Source organism: Colobus angolensis, unplaced genomic scaffold, assembly GCF_000951035.1.
Source record: "Colobus angolensis palliatus isolate OR3802 unplaced genomic scaffold, Cang.pa_1.0 Scaffold76, whole genome shotgun sequence".
NCBI lineage: Eukaryota > Metazoa > Chordata > Mammalia > Primates > Cercopithecidae > Colobus > Colobus angolensis.
In genome coordinates this window covers 2,243-22,339 of record NW_012121376.1, presented here as the reverse complement: position 1 = coordinate 22,339, position 20,097 = coordinate 2,243, and the positions used below count along the sequence as shown (strand labels likewise).

At 45.4% G+C, this 20,097-nt stretch overlaps 1 protein-coding gene across 1 annotated transcript in view; it reads right to left on the bottom strand.

Annotated features, from left to right (window-relative positions):
* Positions 1-10,593: 10,593 nt before the first annotated feature.
* PRDM7 (PR domain containing 7) overlaps positions 10,594-20,097 on the bottom strand; it is a gene marked incomplete at its 5' end in the record, with an annotated part of 11,115 nt that continues 1,611 nt past the window's right edge. Inside the window, 7 exons of the mRNA XM_011928064.1 lie at positions 10,594-10,604; positions 11,884-12,077; positions 13,043-13,110; positions 13,511-13,776; positions 13,982-14,083; positions 15,190-15,346; positions 18,680-18,729. Of these exons, the coding sequence (XP_011783454.1) occupies positions 10,594-10,604; positions 11,884-12,077; positions 13,043-13,110; positions 13,511-13,776; positions 13,982-14,083; positions 15,190-15,346; positions 18,680-18,729 (848 nt within the window). The remainder of the gene's footprint in view (positions 10,605-11,883; positions 12,078-13,042; positions 13,111-13,510; positions 13,777-13,981; positions 14,084-15,189; positions 15,347-18,679; positions 18,730-20,097) is intronic.

Below are 20,097 nucleotides of genomic sequence, written 5' to 3'. Positions count from 1 at the left end.
TTTTGAGACGGAGTCTTGCTCTGTCGTCTAGGCTGGAGTACAGTGGCGCGATCTCGGCTCACTGCAACCTCCGCCTCCTTGCCTCAGCCTCCTGACTAGCTGGGATTACAAGCGCCTGACACCACGCCCAGCTAATTTTTGTAGTTTTAGTAGAGATGGGATTTCACTGTGTTGGCCAGGCTGGTCTCGAACTCCTAACCTCCTGATCGGCTTGCCTCGGCCTCCCAAAGTGCGAGGATTACAAGCGTGAGCCACCGCGCCTGGCCGGGAACGTCTTTCTTCTTGTCAAAATGCGTTTGCAGTTCTTGGGTGGTCAGTGTGGGTTATTTGTAGATGAAGAATTAGGCCACTCAAAAGCAAGGGAGGAGACCCCTCTCAGCAAAGGTTGGGAGTATTCTGGCCTACAACTACTTTGGGACTAGTTAGGAAACATCTATTTGGAATTCAAACACGCATGACATTTGTTGTGGATTCTGTTTATAGGAGATAATCCCAAAGAGAAGCTCACACCTGTTATGACAAATGCCCGTGGGTGCCAGAGACCAGAGACAACCAGACTGGCCCTAGTGGGGAAAAATTACCTAAACACCAGGGTACTCTGCAGCCCTTTAAAAAGCATGAGGCCCAGTTGTGTGTAAGATGAGAATTCTCCTGCAAAACAACTAGTGACAAAGGACAAAACAGTGTATAAAAGGGGGGAAGCTTGTAAATTCGTATCTCGCTTTCACTGACTTGCAAGGATTAGCTAATTTAATCCTCATAACAACCTCATGCTGTATTGTCCCTACCTTACAAAGCAGGAACTGAGGCACAGGGAGGCCATGTATTGGAATATTTCGTAAAAGGAGACACAAAACAGTCATCCCAGTGACCACCTCTCGAGATAGGCAGTTACAGATGGAGTATATTTATTTTTACTCTTTAATCTTTTGTACTCTGAGAAATTCTAGTGGGCTTGTATCACTTTTTCAAAAGTCTGAAATGTTAAAAATAAAGTGACAAAACAATGATCCTTTTGGGGGTTACTATGTAACCTTCCCCCTCTCCTGAGACTCTCCCTGCAGGGAAGGAGAAGCTAGTGGCCTGAGGAGGGAGAATGGCAGACCAAGGAGTTGTCAGAATTCCTCTCCTGGCCTCTCCAGGGTAAATCCCCCATCTTGCACCCACATAGACCAAGAGGGACTGCAGGGTCCCCTTTCCCAGGGAAACTGAGACCCTCAGCTATGCCTGACCTCCTGGCATCTGTCCCTCTCTGAAAACCAGGGTCACCACTGGCATGTCATGTGCTGTGCTCTGGAAACTTCCTTAATGAGAAGACCAGGCTCCACACCCCAGGGCCTTTTTTTTTTTTTTTTTTTGAGACAGAGTCTCGCTCTGTCAGCCAGGCTGGAGTGTAGTGGCACGATTTCAGCTCACTGCAACCTCCACCTCCTGGGCTCAAGCAGTTCTCCTGCCTCAGCCTCCTGAGTAGCTGGGATTACAGGTGTGTGGCACCACGCCCGGGTACTTTTTGTATTTTTAGTAGAGACAGAGTTTCACCATGTTGGCCAGGATGGTCTTGAACTCCTGACCTCAGGTAATCTGCCTGCCTTGGCCTCCCGAAGTGCTAGGATTACAGGCGTGAACCACCGCGCCCGGCTGAACACCCTGTGGCCTTTATGGCACCTTCAGGCAAATTTGAAAGAGAAGCGTCATCTCCAAGACTCTTATCTTCCAGAAAATTGTCATAATAAATATCCAAGTAGCCTATCTTTGGTTTTTAAATAAGTTATAATAAAATACAAAAACATTTCAAAATTATAAAGATGTCTGCAGTGTGATGTCTGAGATATGGAATAATGACACACTGTACAGCCTGAACACATTTTTCTGTCTGTAGAGCCAACCTCCTCCCTCTGACTTGTTGGAACACTTATTTTATTTTGTGGAAGGAAGTGTTGCCTGATTCTAGAATTGCAAATGAGGTCAACTGAGATCTTTAAACTGAGTTTGTTGTAGTTTTGTCTTCAGACAGGTTTCTGTTCTCCTGCAGAGACTGGGAGACAAGAGGCCTCACCCTTGCTGATGATCACCTTTCAAAGGGAGGGCTCTCGGGCTTTGAGAGAGGCCCTTCTGAGTGGCAAGACATGCTTACAAACTGAAAGCTTTTTAGTAAACGCTCCAAGAAAGGGAGGTCGGGGCCTATCATCAGAAGTTGGCTAGAGCAGAGGTCCCCAAGCGGGCCACATAGTAGGAGGTGAGCGCATGGGCAAGGGAGCAAATGAAGCTTCATCTCTATTTCCAGCTGCCCCCCATCAGTGGCATTCCGCCTCCTGAGCCCCGCCTCCAGTCAGATCAGCAGCAGCGTCGATTCTGATAGGAGCACGAACCCTATTGTGAACCGCGCCTGTGAGGGATTTCGGTTGTGTGCTCCTTGAGACTCTAATGCCTGATGGTCTGTCACTGTCTCCCAGATGGGACCATCTCATTGCAGGAAGATGAGCTCAGGGCTCCCACCGATTCTGCATTATGGTGAGTTGTACAATTATTTCATGATATATTGCAATGCGATAATAATAGAAACAAAATGCACTGTAAATGTTCATTTGAATCATCCCAGTCCTCCCCTCAACCCATCTGTGGAAAAATTGTCTTCCGTGAATCTAGTCCCTGATGCCAAAAAGTCTGGGGACACCTGGGCTGGAGCATGGTGAGATTTCCTCACTGCGCTGAGCTTTTGCAGGCGGATGTGTTAGTGGAAGCAGCAAGAGTGCAAGTGCTGCTGGGCCATCCTGGGGGCACAGTCTTATGCTGCTGGAAGTCTTGCTGGATACTTCTGTCAAGTCTCCTAGTGTGCGAGTTTGGATGAGTTGTCATGTGCTGAGGGTTCAGCAGTTCTCCGTGGGTCCCTGTCCACTTTATTGGCCCCTAATAATTGTTTCTGAGTGCAGAAACTAAATTTTAGCTTCATTTCACACATACTGCCTCTAGCCGTTTTTCTCTACTGCCTTGTGTGTTTTGGGGAGTTACAGCTTGACTGAATCAATCTCAGGTGATCCCTTTTATTCTCATAGGAAAAATCACTAAGGGCACTTCTACATATGTTCTTTAGGTTTGTCAAGTGAGGAATGATGAGGTTTCCCAATTTGGAAAGAAAAGCTTCATTTCTCATAAAGAGTTGCAGCCTGGTCATTTGGACAGGCTGGAAAGCAGAGCCTCCGGCCAGAAGCCAGAAACAGGCACTTCAAGGAGCAGAAGACTAAGACGGGAATTTCACTGAATGGCTTGGCCAAATATACATACCCTCATAAGCTATACGAGAAATCATGAATATGTATGAGAGGAGAAATATGTGCATTCGTGATTGACCTTCCTGCCTCTCCCTAGGTCCAGTGTTCAGAAAATGGCACTGTTAGCATGACTTGAGGGTGGAGTTTTTGGGCCTCTGACCTCCAAGGTGAAGTTGAAGACTCAGCGACCCTCACTATGCATTATCTGTAGACGGGCTGGAACCACTGCCTGGTCATTCTCTGTCGTCCGGCTGGAACCACTGCCTGGTCAATGGTCTTTCAGCAGGGAGGAATGCAGGTTAGTTGTGTCGAAACTGCAAAAATGGAAGGGCCATCCATAGTCTGGCACTTGATGGATATCAGTGGTGGAGTCACCCCAAAGGGCTGATTGCTGTTTCGCCCTTTGGGAAGAAAGCCTACTGATGCTTAGTGAGGAAGGGGATATAACAAGGTATGTCTGAGCTCCTGTCCAATCGTGGCTGGGAACTCAGTTTTCAGGCTTTCTCTGGAGTACCCTTGGCCACAAGGGTTTCTGTTCAATCAGTTGTGAGGTTGTTTAAGTGTGTATTGGCCGGGCGCAATGGCTCACACCTGTAATCCCAGCACTTTGGGAGCCCGAGGTAGGCAGATAATGAAGTCAAGAGATCGAGACCACCCTTGCCCACATGGTGAAACACTACTAGCTGGTGTGGTGGCGGGCGCCTGTAGTCCCAGCTACTCGGGAGGCTGAGGCAGGACAATCGCTTGAATCCAGGAGGCGGAGGTTGCAGTGAGCCGAGATGGCGCCACTGCAGTCCAGCCTGGTGGCAGAGTGAGAGTCCATCTGAAAAAAAAAGTGTGTCACCTCCAGCCTCGCTCGCTCTCTTCCTCCTGCTCTGGCCGTGTGATGTGCCTGCTCCCTCTTTGTCTTCTACCATAATTATAAGTTTTCTGAGGCCTCTGCAGAAGCCAAGCAGAGACTGCAATGCTTTCTGTACAAGCTGCAGAACCATGAGCCAATGAGGCTTCTTTTCTTTATAAATTACCCAGCTTCAAGTATTTCTTTTTTCTTTTCTGTTTTTTGAGATGAAGTCTCGCTCTGTCACCCAGGCCGGAGGGCAGTGGCACAATCTCCGCTCACTGCAAGCTCCGCCTCCCGGATTCACGCCATTCTCCTGCCTCAGCCTCCCGAGTAGCTGGAACTGCAGGCACCCACCATCACACCCAGCTAATTTTTTTTTTTTTTAATTTTTATTTTTACTAGAGATGGGGTTTCACCATGTTAGCCAGGATGGTCTTGATCTCCTGACCTTGTGATCTACTCACTTCGGCCTCCCTCCCAAAGTGCTGAGATTACAGGCATGAGCCACTGCGCCTGGCCTCAAGTATTTCTTTGTAACAATGTGAGAACAGAGTAATACAGAAAATTGGTACCAGGAGTAGGGCATTGCTATAAAGATACCTGAAAATATGGAAGTGACTTTGGAACTGGGCAACAGGCAGAGGTTGGAAGACTTTGGAGGGCTCAGAAGAAGACAGGAAGATGAGAGAATGTTTGGAGCTTCCTAGAGACTGGATAAATCATTGTGACCAAAATGCTGATAGTGATATGTATAGTGACACAGGCTGACAAGGTCTCAGATGGAAATGAGGAAGTTGTTGGGACTGGAGCAGAGGTCATTTTTGTTATGTCTTAGCAAGGAACTTGGCAGCACTGTGCTCCTGCTCTAGGGACCTGTGGAATTTTGAACTTGAGAATGATGATTTAGGGTAACTGGTAGAATAAATTTCTAAGCAGCAAAGCATTCAAGATGTAGCCTGGCTGCTTCTAACAACCTATGCCCATATGTGTGAGCAAATAAATGATTTAAAATTGTAATGTATATTTAAAGGGTACACAGAGGGTAAAAGTTTAGAATGTTTGCAGCTAGGCCATGTGGTAGATAAGAAAAGCCCATTTTTAGGGGAGGGATTCAAGCAAGCTGCATACATTTACGTGAGTTAAAAGGAGTCAGGTGCTAATAACCAAAACAATGGGGAGAAGGCCTTGAAGGAATTTCAAAGACCTTCAAGGCAGATCTTCCCATTACAGGCCTGGAGGCCTAAGAGGGTTGAATGGTTTGGGCCAGCCCCAGATCCCTGGCAGCCTCGAGATGCTGCTCCCTGCATCCTTGCCACTCCAGCTTCAGCCATGGCTCAAAGGGGCTCAAGTACAGCTCTGGTGGCTGCTTCAGAGCGTGCAAGCCATAAGCTTTGGCAGCTTCCATGTGGTGTTAAGCCTGTGGGTGCACAGAATGCAAGAGTTGAGTCTTGGGAACCTCTGGCTAGATTTCAGAGGATCTATGGAAAAGCCTGGATGTCCAGGAAGGAGCCTGCTGCAGGGGCAGTGCCCTCATGGAGAAGCTCTACTACAGCAGTGGAGAGGAGGGGAAATGTGGGATTGGAGCCCCAACACAGTCCCCACTGGGACACTGCCTATTGGAACTATGTGAAAGGGGCCACCATCCTCCAGACCCACCAATAGCTTGCTTGCACCCTGTGCCTGGAAAAGCCTCAGGCTCTCAATGCCAGCCCATGAGAGTGGCCATGGGGGTGCTGAACCCTGCAAAACCACAGGGTCATAGCTGACCAAGGCCTTGGGAGCCCACCCCTAGCATGCTTGGATGTGGGACATGGAGTCAAAGGAGATTATTTTGGAACTTTAAGATTTAGTGACTGCCCTGCTGGGTTTTGGGCTTGCATGAGGCCTGTAGCTCCCTTCTTTTGGGTGATTTCTCCATTTTGAAATGGGAATATTTACCCAATGCTTGTACTTCCATTGTGTCTTGGAAATACATAACTTGTTTTTGATTTTACAGGCTCATAGGTGGAAGGGATTTGCCTGTGTCAGATGCGACTTGGAACTTTGAACTTTTGAGTTAATGCTGAAATGAGTTAAGACTTTGAGGGACTATTGGGAAGGCATGATTCTATTTTGCAATGGGAGAAGAACATGAGATCTGGGGGGCAAGGGTTGGAATGATATGGTTTGCATCTGTGTTCCCATCAAGTCTCATGTTGAATTGTAATCCCTGGTGTTGGAGGTGAGGTGTGGTGGGAGGTGACTGAATCATGGGGGTGGATTTCTTACGAAGAGTTTAGCACCATCCCCACTTGGTACTGCTTTCACAACAGTGAGTGAGTTTTCATGAGACCTGGTCATTCAGAAGGGTGAGACATAGCCCTCTTCCCTCTCTCTTGCTCCTGCTTCCACCATGTGAGATGTCTCACTGCCCTTTGCCTTCTGCCATAAGTGGAAGCTTGCCAAGGCCTTCCTACAAGCAGAAACCACTATGTTTCCTGTACAGCCTGCAGAACCATGAGCCAACTAAACCTCTTTTCTTTATAAATTACCCAGTCTCAGGTGTTTCTCTATAGCAATGTGAAAATGGAATAATACAGAGGGCTTTTGATTTTATTTTTACTTCTCAGATTATGTTTTAGTAGAAGAAAAGAGCTAAGTGAGCCGGGTGCAGTGGCTCACACTTGTAATCCCAGCACTTTGGGAGGCTGAGATGGGTGAATCACAAGGTAAGGAGTTTGAGACCAGCCTGGCCAACATGGTGAAATGCCATCTCTACTAAAAACACAAAAATTAGCAGGGCATGGTGGCGTGTGCCTGTAATCCCAGCTACTTAGGAGGCTGAGGCAGGAGAATCGCTTGAACATAGGAGACAGAGGTTGCAGTGAGCTGAGATCACACCACTGCACTCCAAACCTGGGCAGCAGAGTGAGACTCTGTCACAGAAAAAAAAAAAAAAAAGAAAAGAGCTAAGTGTAGCTGTGGCAGGCCAGGTCTCACTAACACAGGCCTCTGTTACAACTATCTCAGCACTGACTGAGTAGTTAGGTTAAATACTAAAAGCTAATTAAGCCAGTGCCCTCGTAGTAGGACAAGCCACAGACAAAACCCCTCAGACACTGAGTTAAAGAAGAAAGCGGTTTATTCAGCCGGAAGCATCAGCAAGACTCCTGTCTCAAGAGCCGAGCTCCCTGAGTGAGCAATTCCCGTCCCTTTTAAGGGCTCACAACTCTAAGGGGGTGCGTGTGAGAGGGTCGTGATTGATTGAGCAAGCAGCGGGTATGTGACTGGGGGCTGCACGCACCAGTAATTAGATTGGAACAAAACAGGACAGGGATTTTCACAGTGCTTTTCCATACAATGTCTGTAATCTATAGATAACATAACCAATTAGGTCAGGGGTCGATCTTTAACTACCATGCCCAGGGTGTGGTGCCAGGCTGTCTGCTTGTGGATTTCATTTCTGCCTTTTAGTTTTTACTTCTTCTTTCTTTGGAGGCAGAAATTGGACATAAGACAATATGAGGGGTGGTCTCCTCCCTTACCCTCATACAAAGTCTGGAATGTAACAAAGAGCCCAGTAAGAGTTTTTCCTAGGCCTTTCCTGGGCCTTGAAACATGACAAGATAATGAAGGAATTCTTAACAGGACCCTTTTAGGATTAAACAAGTTTTTTGGGGGGGTCTGAAGAAACTCCTCACACTACCACAAGTAAGTTTATTGAGGGTCTAAAGGAACTCCCCAAGCCTCCATGATTTAGCAGGAGATAAGGGTAATCACCCCAGCACCTGGACCCATTTAGTTTAAATGTATTTCTGAGGCTCCAGAGAAGATTTTCAGGACTCAGATCTTAGGTAATAGATTAAAAGTTAACCACTTATGTCTTTACATGAATGCACACTTACACGTAGACGTAGAGCTTAGAAGGTATATAAGCTTTGGAAAACTTCGTAATTTTGAGTTGGTCTGGTGATAATTTCCAGGTCTTCTCCCTGTAACCAGTTACAAAAAAAAAAATTCTCTCCTCTCCCAGTTCGTCCGCATCTTGTTATTGGTGATGAGAACAAGCAGCCCGACCCTTGGTTTGGTCTGGGAGCATAGTCATGGCTTAGATCACTGCAGTGGAACAGAAAAGGCTAACTATAATGATAGTTATATATAGATCTGAAGCTGCTTTACTTGAAATGTCTCTGAACTGGCTGATATGTAGGACAATCCTTTACATGTTCTAGATTGTAAAAGAAGATAAGAAAATAAAAATAGCTCAGAGCAGTCTGAGCCATGTGAGGTGTGCAAATTTTATCAGGCCCCCCAGTGAAACAAGTGTGGGACTTCAGTCATGCTCTCTACACCTATGCCTTGGGGGCAGTTGTTTGAAGGCATCTAGAAATCCTCTCCACCGACTGCCCTGTGGACTCAGAAACTGAGTTTCCAACTATTAGCCTTCGTGTTTGTTTATTTTCATAGAAATTTCCCCTCGTTAAATGCCCGATGGCTAATACCATCTAGCAGATACCCTCTACCACCAAGTCCCAGCTGGGGATTCCACTGGCTTTAACTGAATGAGAAAAGGGACTTAGATTGTTCAAAGCAGGGAACTGACTCGATTTTGAGCACTCCATTTCCCCTCTTGACTCTCCATGCCCTGGGGACATTTTGGTCTGAGAGCCCTTCTCTCACCTCAAGAATCAGATTCAGAACCAAAGGCTGAGCTTGTTTTGTGGCAGCAAAGCTGATGGCCCGTGCATCTGGGGCACTTCCTTCTTCTCCGCACCACCCCTGTTCAACTTTCTTCTGGAGGGAACTTCAGAACGTTTCAGTCACGTGTCTGCCGGGAGGTACAGGGAGGCTTGATCCCTGAGCCCTTCCAGGAGGACAGGAAGGCAGGGATGGTCTCTCTCCCCTCCGTGAGCTTGGCTGGGTCTTGACAGAGAGTATGGATCTTAATTAAAAAAAAAAACTCTCCCTTTTCATCATCTTTTTTTAAAAAAGAGTAAGGCATTTGTTTTTACATTTTTGTTTCTCTGTAGGAGACTGAGGATCTAGGATTCCCCTGGAGGAAGCAGGGGCATTCCTTCTATGATTGGTACCCTCAAGTGGACACACACACATATATACACAAGTACATGCACATACGTGTGCGGACACACACACACACAAATACATGCAAATATGTGTGTAGATACACACACACACAAGTACATGCACATATGTGTGCGGTTACACACATGCACACACAAGTACATGCACATATGTGTGCGCACACACACGCACACACAAGTACATGCACATAAGTGTGCAGATACACACGCACACACACCTGTGGGATATGATGAGGTTTCTCTTCAAATAATCTGATCAATATTTTATTCTTTAACTCATAGTACCCGACCCACATCTGTGTGAAGAGACCACCAAACAGGCTTTGTGTGAGCAACAAGGCTGTGTATTTCACCTGGGTGCAGGTGGGCTGAGTCTGAAAAGAGCATCAGTGAAGGGAGATAGGGGTGGTGCCATTTTGTAAGATTTGGGTAGGTAGTGGAAAATTACAGTCAAAGGGGGTTGTTCTCTGGCTGGCTGGGGTGGGGGTCACAAGGTGCTCAGTGGGAAAGCTTTTTGAGCCAGGATGAAGGAATTTCACAAGGTAGCATCACCAGTTAAGGCAGGAACAGGCCATTTTCACTTCTTTTGTGATTCTTCAGGTGCCTCAGGCCACCTGGATGTGTAAGTGCATGTCACAGGGGAATATGATGACTTAGCTTGGGCTCAGAGGCCTGACACCCCCTTTCTCCTTTTTCCCTTTTTGCCTTTGTTAGATGCCCAGGCATGCCACAGTACTAGGCGTTATCAGTACCAGCTCACATTCCTTTCCTTATTTGGAAAGAGGACTAACTTCCTAGCTCATTACAGACACCCCTTCCCCTTCCTCTCCATTTTCTTTTACTTGCCCACCTTATCTAAAAAAATCAAATGTTTAGCCAACTGGGATTAGTTTAGATTGTATGACCTGACCCCGGCCAATGGGAAAAGGTACAGGGGCAGGACTCGCATCAGGAATAAAGGCTCTCGTGCCCCTTTGTTCAGGTGTGCTCTCATGGTGACTGGCCAAGGAGGCACCCCTCCGTGCAGAAATAAAATTGCTTTGCTTTTTTTTTTTTTTTTTTTTTGAGGCGGAGTCTTGCTTTGTCGCCCGGACTGGAGTGCAGTGGCCGGATCTCAGCTCACTGCAAGCTCCGCCTCCCGGGTTTACGCCATTCTCCTGCCTCAGCCTCCCGAGTAGCTGAGACTACAGGCGCCCGCCACCTCGCCCGGCTAGTTTTTGTATTTTTAGTAGAGACGGGGTTTCACCGTGTTAGCCAGGATGGTCTCGATCTCCTGACCTAGTGATCCGCCCGTCTCAGCCTCCCAAAGTGCTGGGATTACAGGCTTGAGCCACCGCGCCCGGCCTCAGCTATTTTATTCTATTGAGAAATAGCACTCTTGGTGACTTAGGTGAGATTGTCCTTAGTGACTTCCTAAGAGGGGAAAAGGATCTATTAGGAGAACTCAGCCTGGAGATCCACAAATGTGGTTAAAGAGATGTGTGAGCAAATCTGAATTTTGGGTCTCCTCATTCAAAAGGACATATTTAATTGAGGACTGTTATGTGCCTGGTTCTCCATCACGAGGTGGGATTCAGGTTGGCCAACACAGAGTGGTCCAGGTCCCACTGACTAAAGGACTCTGGGTCCTGCTGCCCCAACTAGGTGCATGAACTGCTTCTATTTCAGATTCTACAAATCATAAAATGAGAATATGCTCTTTCTCAGGCTGCACATCAAGTATTCATGTTTGCGTTATTTCATTCAGTCTGAGCCCATTTCAAATACAATAGAAAGTCTTGCTTCAAAATAAATCCCTGCTCAGGCTTACCTCCGTGCTCTCCACCTTCATCCTGTCCACCATTCTCTCTCACCTGGAAACTGGAGCAGCTCTGAGGGGATGACTCACTGCAGCCTGTTTTCCAAAAATGAACCAAAGCTGAACTATTACTGGCCTCAGGACCATTGCACTAGCTGCACCCTGTGCCTGGAACCCTTGGCCCACAGGCACTTGCACTTCTCAAATGCTGTCTCCTAAGAGAAACCTTCCCTGACAATCCCCTGCAACACTCTACTCTCACCTCACACTGACCCCAGGTCTCACATTGACTCCAGGTCTCATGCTGATCCCCAGTTATTCTTTCTGGATTCATTTTCTTCAAAGCACTAATCACTGTCTGATATTACACATATGTCCGTATGTAATCATATGGTTCCCTAATTCACATGTCATCTGTTCAAGAGCAGTTTTTCCGATTGTCTGGATCAATCTGTATTTATACTTCCAGCAACATCGTCTGGCACAGAGTAGGAATTCACATGACAGCTAATTGAGATAATGAATGAATGAATAACAGCACATGCATATCATTAATAAACATCACCGAAATGCCAGAAGAAACCACCTTGTTGGGAGAGCTGGTAGGTGTTTGAGAACTTGATTGTTGTCTTTAAGTCTTTCAGTACTATATGCTGTTAAATACTTTGTGCATGAAGTACTTAGAATATAAAATCAGAACAAAGATTTAAAACAATAAAAATTGTTCCAAAGAGGCAAAGGCATATAACATGAATATTTAATTTTGGAAGCCACTGATGTGAAATTTTACTGACTTTAGATGGTATTTTACTCTCCTTAAGAGTTAAACCATGAAAATTCTCTAGGATAATTCTTTCTTTCCTGTCCTTTTAAAAGAATAGTAGTGATGCCTACCTCTCCCGGCCATGAGCTCTTTCTTCCACTTGCTGCCCCACTTGATGCCCAGTTCCTGGCCGTACTCATCCCCATACCAGACCAGCAGTTCACAGCCTGGCCTAATGACTCGGCAGGTTCTATAGAAGATCTGCCTGTGGTACTGGAAGGCCACCAGGTTCTGCTCTTCATCATCCCGGGCACAGTTCACATACCTGGGGTCAAGACAGGCAAAGGGAAAGAAAAGAGGCAGTGAGTTCCCAGTATCTGTCAGATCCGGGTCTGACCCATCACCTGCTGGTCTAGGCCTCCATGGTCTGTGCTGACCACTCCCCCACCACTCCTCTGGAAACCTTCTGCTCATTCCTAAATCTCTGTCACAATGTCATATGAACTTGCACTTCTGACTACACTGCTCATCCTGCCTAGAATGCTTCCCTGCCGTGCCTAAATAACCATTTTTTCAAAGCCCAACTCCAGACCTACCTCCACCTTGATTGGCCATAAAACACATTGACCTCTAGCTTCTCTAAACTGTAAATTAATTCTGTTTTATACACAGAACTTGGTGCTGGATCATGTGCTCTGTTTCTAGATTAGCACACATCATTCCAAACTCAGCCCAAGTCCATCTTTCTTGAACAGGCCTTCCTCTAATCACCCTGCAGTTCACTCAGGTGCCATTCACCTGACTTCCCCAGATTCCCAGAGAGTCTTTTTCTCTTGGCCCAATAACATAGAACAGTAATAGTTGATTTGTTTTTCTATTCTCTGATAGAACGAGAGCCCATTGTGGAAAGGGGCTGGGTCATCCTGCAGCTCGCTTCTGTTCACGTAGTGAACTTCACTTCCTAACCTGGAACATACTAAGTGCTTAATAAATGTGGATTACATATATTAAAGCATGAATTCAGTGTCCCCCGTGAATCTAGGCTTCTCAAGGTTTATCTTGGTGCCTCAATTTTGTGTAACATACATATTTATGTTTTGATATCAATAAATCATAATATCTATGTTGTTTTTTATTTCTAAATGTTGACAGTATAAAACAGCATTGTATGGAGAAAAATAGAAATAGGGGATGTGAAAATCATTGAAGGAGGCATAATGAGAAGGAAGGAGATCCAGGTTTGTGGGAGATGAAGGTTCTGTCTGAAACTCAGAGAGCTACTGGCCTTACCTCATCCAGTTGGCCCAGGATTTATCTTTTCCATCCACATACTCATAGCAGTTTCTCCCCTTGGTGATCTGAGTTTCAGAAAAATAAGGTAAAGCTTTTTAGAGGGTAAAAATCAGAAGAATTATTTTACTCCACTGTCATCAATGGCCTTTGGGCCTGCAGTGCTTCAACTGTCAACTGAGACCACATGGCCTGCACCTTAGTCATCATCTACACATCTCAGTTGGTTTGTCTAGTCAGAGCAGAAGCTCCACAAGGGAGGATGCACTTCTTTGTCTTTGTACCACTTTGCTCCCAGGTACCCTCTGATCTCTAAATAGGAGTTCCATGTTCATGCAAAGACCCTTGAGTACAAAGGGCTAACCATGTTATCCATACCTACATCCTAACATGTAGAAGGTGATGTCTCACCAAAGGCACAGAAGGGATGTGGGAAGACAGAACAGGGAAACAGTAGGCTCTTCTTACCAGCCAGGAGTATCCATTGTTGGCTGCCTCTTCTGTAATTCGGCCCTCATAGGGGCCAAAGAGCAGACCCAGTGGCAGATCAGATGCCTCGTTCCATACTCCAAGCCCAGCCTGAGGGATGCCTGATGGCCCAATTCTCAGCCCCGGGGGCAGACTGAGGGCTGAACGGTTGGGATGCTGTTCGTTCACTGCACTGTCCTTTACAAACGTAGGGGGCCCATGAGCAGCACAGCTGTCAATGAAAAAGTTCTGACACATCTCACAATCTGGAAGTGAGGGAAGCAGGGATTAGGAAAGTTATAATGCATGCTCCTCGATATAAGAGCTTTGGAAAGAGTTCGGTGCTCACATTATTTAGCCCCAATCCTGTACTCTAATTCGTTAGAGTGAGGGAATGATTTGTGGGCCAAATGATGAAATTGTTGTACCAGGACATAACAGCAAGCTGTGAGAGTGGCCAAAAGGGCCGACAGAGGTAGTCATCATCCTGCAGCTCACTGACCTCTTTGTACGCATGACCCTTTCTTTCTCTCAGGCTGTACATCTTTCCTTCAGTCTCTTTCCTCCTGAGCTCTAGGTTGGAGAAGAGTAGATAGGTAAAATTGGGAGTCTGGAGTGTTCGTCCTTGTTTCATAAGAAAATGTGAAATCTCCTACCATCAAATTAGCATCTACCTTTCTACATACTGTAGTCTCCCCTTCTTTACTGCTTCAGAGAGACTTAGACCCCACACCCACACTGACTGTAGATGCCTATTCCATTTTAGTTTCTGCCTGTTCTCATTATCCCATTAACCTCCCAACCTTTCTACTTACAAAATGGTTCATTCATGCATTTATTCATTTATAAAATATTTCTTGAGGGCACATTTCATCTTAGGCATTGAACAAAGGCCTGGACATACAACACCAAGAAAGTATAATCTCTATAAGAGATCTTCTGTAAACTAGTTGACGTGTGATGGGAGAGGAAACGTAGAAATGCACAAAAGAAGATCTATTATCAGAGGTACTTATTGGACGCCTTGCATGTATCAATTCATTTATTTTTAATTTAATGATTTCAAGCAATATATGAGCTGTATATACTTGGTCTCATTTTACAGATTACCATTCAGGAGCTCAGAGAATTTGTAAGATTTGCGCAAGGCCCCAGTGCTTCTATGTGGACTATAACTCAAGTGAGTGACCAAAGTTAATGTTCTTACATGCTATTCAATAGTGTATCCAAGGCTGGGCATGGTGGCTCAAGCCTGTAATCCCAGAATTTTGGGAGGCTGAGGTGAGCAGATCACTTGAGGCCAGGAGTTTGAGACCAGCCTGGTCAACATAGTAAAACCCTGTCTCTATTAAAAATACAAAAATCAGCTGGGCATGGTGGTGCATGCCTATAATCCCAGCTATTTGGGTGACTGAGGCATGAAAATCGCTATTTTCATGGAGGCAGAGGTTGCAGTGAACCAAGATCACGCCACTGCACTCCAGCCTGGGTGACAGAGTGAGACTGTCTCAGTGAACAAATAAATAATTTTAACAAAATACTGCATCTAACTTCTGCTCTCACAGTTGAGTCCAGCTTAAGCCCAGGCCTATCCAAAGTCCACCCCATATAGGCAGACTATACTCATCAACCTTTCTAGAGGACATAGAGGGACTAAAGTCCCCCTATATTTTTCTTACCCAGTTTTAGTCTAGAGTGCTGTCCAGAGGTACTTGCTTCTCCAGGAGGGGACACTGGTTTCTGAGCCTGCTCTGAGCCACTTGTACTCAGTAAATTTGGCGTTCCTGACAATTCTTTCAAACTAGATTCATTATTGAATGATGTCTTGGCCATTTCCTTTAATGTGAGAGTCACATATTAAAAGATAACATGCATTTCTTTAGTTCTTTATGGCTTGCAACATGTTTTCATATGCATGACTCTAGTTAACGTTCAAACCTTGGAAATACCTAGAGTGTCTAAATACTAGAGGGAAAAGAAAGGTCTAAGTGGGGGTAGTGAATCTGGGACTGTAACCCATGTCTTAAGGCTTTTTCTTTCAACTTTCTCTCAAAATGTTCTATATAAGTTAAAGGGAAGGAGGAAGAATACTTGGGAAGACTAGCTGGAGAATCAACGAGATCTGTGAAAGAAGGGCTTACAGAGAGAAGGAGGGAATCTTCCGTAAACTAGTAGACTTTTGATGGAAAGGGAAATGTAGAAAAGCAGAGGGACAAAGCACATCCAGAAAAGGAGGTAATAGGGCAGTAAGGTTGGGAACAGAACAAAGAGATGATTGGAAAAAATATATCTAGACAACTAAGAAAATGATGTCAAAGTTGCATGTTGCCATATCCTTGAAAGAATATTTGGCTTTGGAATTAGATTAGTTAGTTCCTGTACCAATTCTGCTTGTCTGCTTGAATAAGGGTGTATTGTTAGCTAATTCTCTTTAGTTTCCTGATCCAGAAATTGGCATGCATGCTTGCTTTTTTTTTTTTTTTTTTTTGGAGTCTTGCTCTGTTGCCTAGGCTGGAATGCAGTGGCATGATTTCACCTCACTGTAGCCTCCACCTTGCAGATTCAAGAGATTCTCCTACCTCAGCCTCCCGAGAAGCTAGGATTATAGGCACCACCATACTCAGCTAATTTTTGTGTATTTATTAGAGACAGGGTTTCGCTAGGTTGGCCAGGCTGGTCTCGAACTGCTCACCTCAAGTGATCCACCCACCTCAGCATCCCAAAGTGCTGGAGTGCTGGAATTATAGGCAAGAGCCCCTGCATCCAGCCCATGCTAATTTTTTAATTCTTTTTTTTGTGAGAGGGAGTCTCACTGTTGCCTAAGCTGGAGTGCAGTGGCATGATTTCAGGTCACTGCAGCCTCCATCTCCCAGGTTCAGGTGATTCTCCTGCTTCAGCCTCCCGAGTAGTTGTGATTACAGGTGCCCACCACCATGCCCAACTGATTTCTGTAGTTTTAGTAGAGATGGGGTTTTACCATGTTGGCCAGGCTGGTCTCAAACTCCTGACCTCAGGTGATCTGCCCACCTCTGCTTCTCAAAGTGCTGGGATTACAGGTGTGAGGCACTACCCCTGGCACTAATTCTTAATATTGTAGTGAACATGAAAGATAATAATGTTCACTAAGTGTTTTTTGAGCTACTTAATACAGTATGAATGTGAGATTCATAATTTTCCTCGCCGGGTGCAGTGGTTCACACCTGTAATCCCAGCACTTTGGGAGGCCGAGGAAGGCAGATCACCTGAGGTCAGGAGTTTGAGACCAGTCTGGCCAACCCCGTCTCTACAGAAAATACAAAAAACTAGCTGGGTGTGGTGGCAGGCCCCTGTAATCCCAGCTACTCGGGAGGCTGAGGCAGGGGAACAACTGGAACTCAGGAGATGGAGGCTGCAGCGAGCCAAGATCGCACCACTGCACTCCAGCCTGGGTGACAAGAGTGAAACTCTGTCTCAAAAATAAAATAAAATAAAATAAAATAAATAATTTTTCTCACAGACTGGGTGCGGTGGCTCATGTCTGTGGGAGGATGGCTTGAGCCCAGGAGTTCAAGACCAGCCTGAGCTACATGGCAACACCCTGTCTCTACGAAACACATAAAAATTAGCCGGGCATGGCGGTGCATGCCTGTGGTCCCAGCTACTCAGGCGGCTGAGGCAGGAGGATCACACTAACTTAGGAGATGGAGGCTGCAGTAAGCCAAGATTGAGCCATTGCACTCCAACCTGGGCGAAAGAGCCAGACCCTGTCTCAAACCACCCCCCCGCCCCCACAGAAAAATAACAAATGAAAATTATCTCATAGTCCTGATATCATCTCTACAGTTGAAATCGAACTCAAAGATATTTTCAGCATCTCTTGACCCTGTTACTTATAGTTTAATTCATAAACTTGGAATCAGTCATTCAGAAAACACTCAGGAGGCTGTCAGAGGCCCTGAGCTGGGCTTGGGAGTTCTGAGAAGAATCAGGTATGGACTAGACTCCTGAAGAGCTCACAATGAAGAGGCAGCAGGCAGGCTAAACAAATAATTCCAAACAACATGACAGTTCCCTAACTGGAGCCCAGAGGAAGGAGCTGTTACTCTCTTCTACAGGAATGAGCATTTGAAATCGATTCCAGAAGAATATATTTTTACTTAATAGGGTATAACCTATATGAAGTCCTAAACCATTTTCTTATTTGTTGTTTCTCTTTTTTTTTTTTTTAGGCGGAGTCTCGCTCTGTCGCCCGGACTGGAGTGCAGTGGCCGGAGGGGTTCCCGCCATTCTCCTGCCTCAGCCTCCCGAGTAGCTGGGACTACAGACGCCCGCCACCTCGCCCGGCTAGTTTTTGTATTTTTTTTAGTAGAGACGGGGTTTCACCGTGTTAGCCAGGATGGTCTCGATCTCCTGACCTCGTGATCCGCCCGTCTCGGCCTCCCAAAGTGCTGGGATTACAGGCTTGAGCCACCGCGCCCAGCCTTCTTATTTGTTGTTTCTCAATCTTCAAACCTGAAACTCCTCAGGGCTGGAAGCTGCTTCCTCTGATCACAATGGGTCCCTTATGAGGGTAGGGACCCTATCTCCTTCTGAGACCATCCACAGTATGAATTGTCTATTTACTTGGAAGCTTCCCTTAATCAGAGTGTTTTAGTGCAAATCTCACTTTACCATAACAGAGAAAAACTGAGGTTGAAAAATCAGTTGGACGAATGATGTAAAGACATATGGGTAAGACAGCATAAACTTTAAAATACTATGAAACTTTTAATGATCTTGTAAGTGCTCTAGAGAAGGAGTTTTGGATTAGACTATACCAACACTGAATGTGAGCCCAGGGATATAATTGAACATTTTTATACCTCAGTTTTCTCATCTGTAAAATGGCTATAGTTATAGCATCTACTTAATAGGTCCTATATGTAAAGTTGAATAGGTACCATACATAAAGTTTATTCATGTTAAATGCTGAAAATAAAGTCTGAATATACTGAGAAAATAATACCATGGTAGCGATTATTGTTGCTGTTCTTATTAACTCTTAAAATAATGATGACATGAGACACTGTGCTAAAGAGATCAGGAAAGGAAGGCAGTAGTTCCTAGGATAGTCTGTATATTCTCCTTCTCTTACCTGTATTTGCATCTTTGAGGAAGGTTTCTTGTCAATAGGATTTGGGAAATACTTACCTTCTGGTGTTTACTCTGTTCCACTCTGAAGGCCATCCAAGGAGGTTTGACTAAAAGGTGATGAGAAATCAGTGGTTTGCTTGGTAAATATTTCCAAACTCTAGAGATTCTCTTTTTTTTTTTTTTCTTTTTGATACGGAGTCTCCCTCTGTTGCCCAGGCTGGAGTGCAGTGGCACAATCTCCACTCACTGCAACCTCCGCCCCCTGGACTCAAGCGATTCTCCTGCCTCAGCCTTGTGAGTTGTTGGGAACTACAGGTGTGCACCACCACACCTGGCTAATTTTTGTATTTTTAGTAGAGACAGAGTTTCTCCACGTTGGCGATGCTGGTCTCGAACTCCTGACCTCAGGTGATCCACCTGCCTCGGACTCCCAAAGTGCTGAGATTACAGGTGTGAGCCACCATGCTTGGTCTAACTCTGGAGTTTTTCATTAGAGACAGAGAATTCTGGATCAGAGAGTGATGATTCCAAGTATTATCCAAGGGCGATTTGGAAATGTTTTCTGAAGTGTCATCAAGGCCTATGCTTCTATTAGGGGCATTGTTAATTTTCTTAAGATTTAAAAAAATAGATAAAACTTCATCTTTGTTTCATCATATCTATTAAGATATACCTAATAAGGTATCTATTACATTAATTTTTAAAATGTAAATTGACTGACCTTTCATGACAAACACACTGAACAAACTAGGAATAGAAGGAAATCACCTCAACATATAAAGGTCGTGTAAGACAAGCCCTTTTTTTTTTTTTTTTTCTGAGATGGAGTCTCTCTCTGTCACCCAGGCTGGAGTGCGGTGGCCCAGTCTCGTCTCACTGCAAGCTCCGCCTCCCGGTTCACTCCCTTCTCTTGCCTCAGCCTCCCGAGTAGCTGGGACTACAGGCACCCGCTACCACGCCCGGCTAATTTTTTGTATTTTTAGTAGAGACGGGGTTTCACTGTGTTAGCCAGGATGGTCTTGATCTCCTGACCTCGTGATCTGCTCACCTCGGCCTCCCAAAGTGTTGGGATTACAGTCATGAGCCACCGCGCCCAGCCGAAAAGCCCGTTTTTAACATCACAGTCGATGATGAAAAACTGAAAGCCTTTCTTCTAAGATTATAAACAAGGTAAGGATTTTCAGTCTTGCTACTGCTATTCAACATAGTCCTGGAAGTTATAGCCTGAACAATTAGGCCAGTAAAATAAATAAAAGGCATCCAAATTGAAAGGAAGAAGTAAAATTATCTCTGTTTGCAGATGACATGATCTTACATGCAGAAAACTATTAAGATTCATTAGCTGGGCATGCTGGCAGGAGCCTGTAGTCCCAGCTACTCAGGAGACTGAGGCAGGAGAATCACTTGAATCTGGGAGGCAGAGGTTGCAGTGAGCCAAGATCATGCCACTGCACTCCAGCCTGGGTGACAACAGC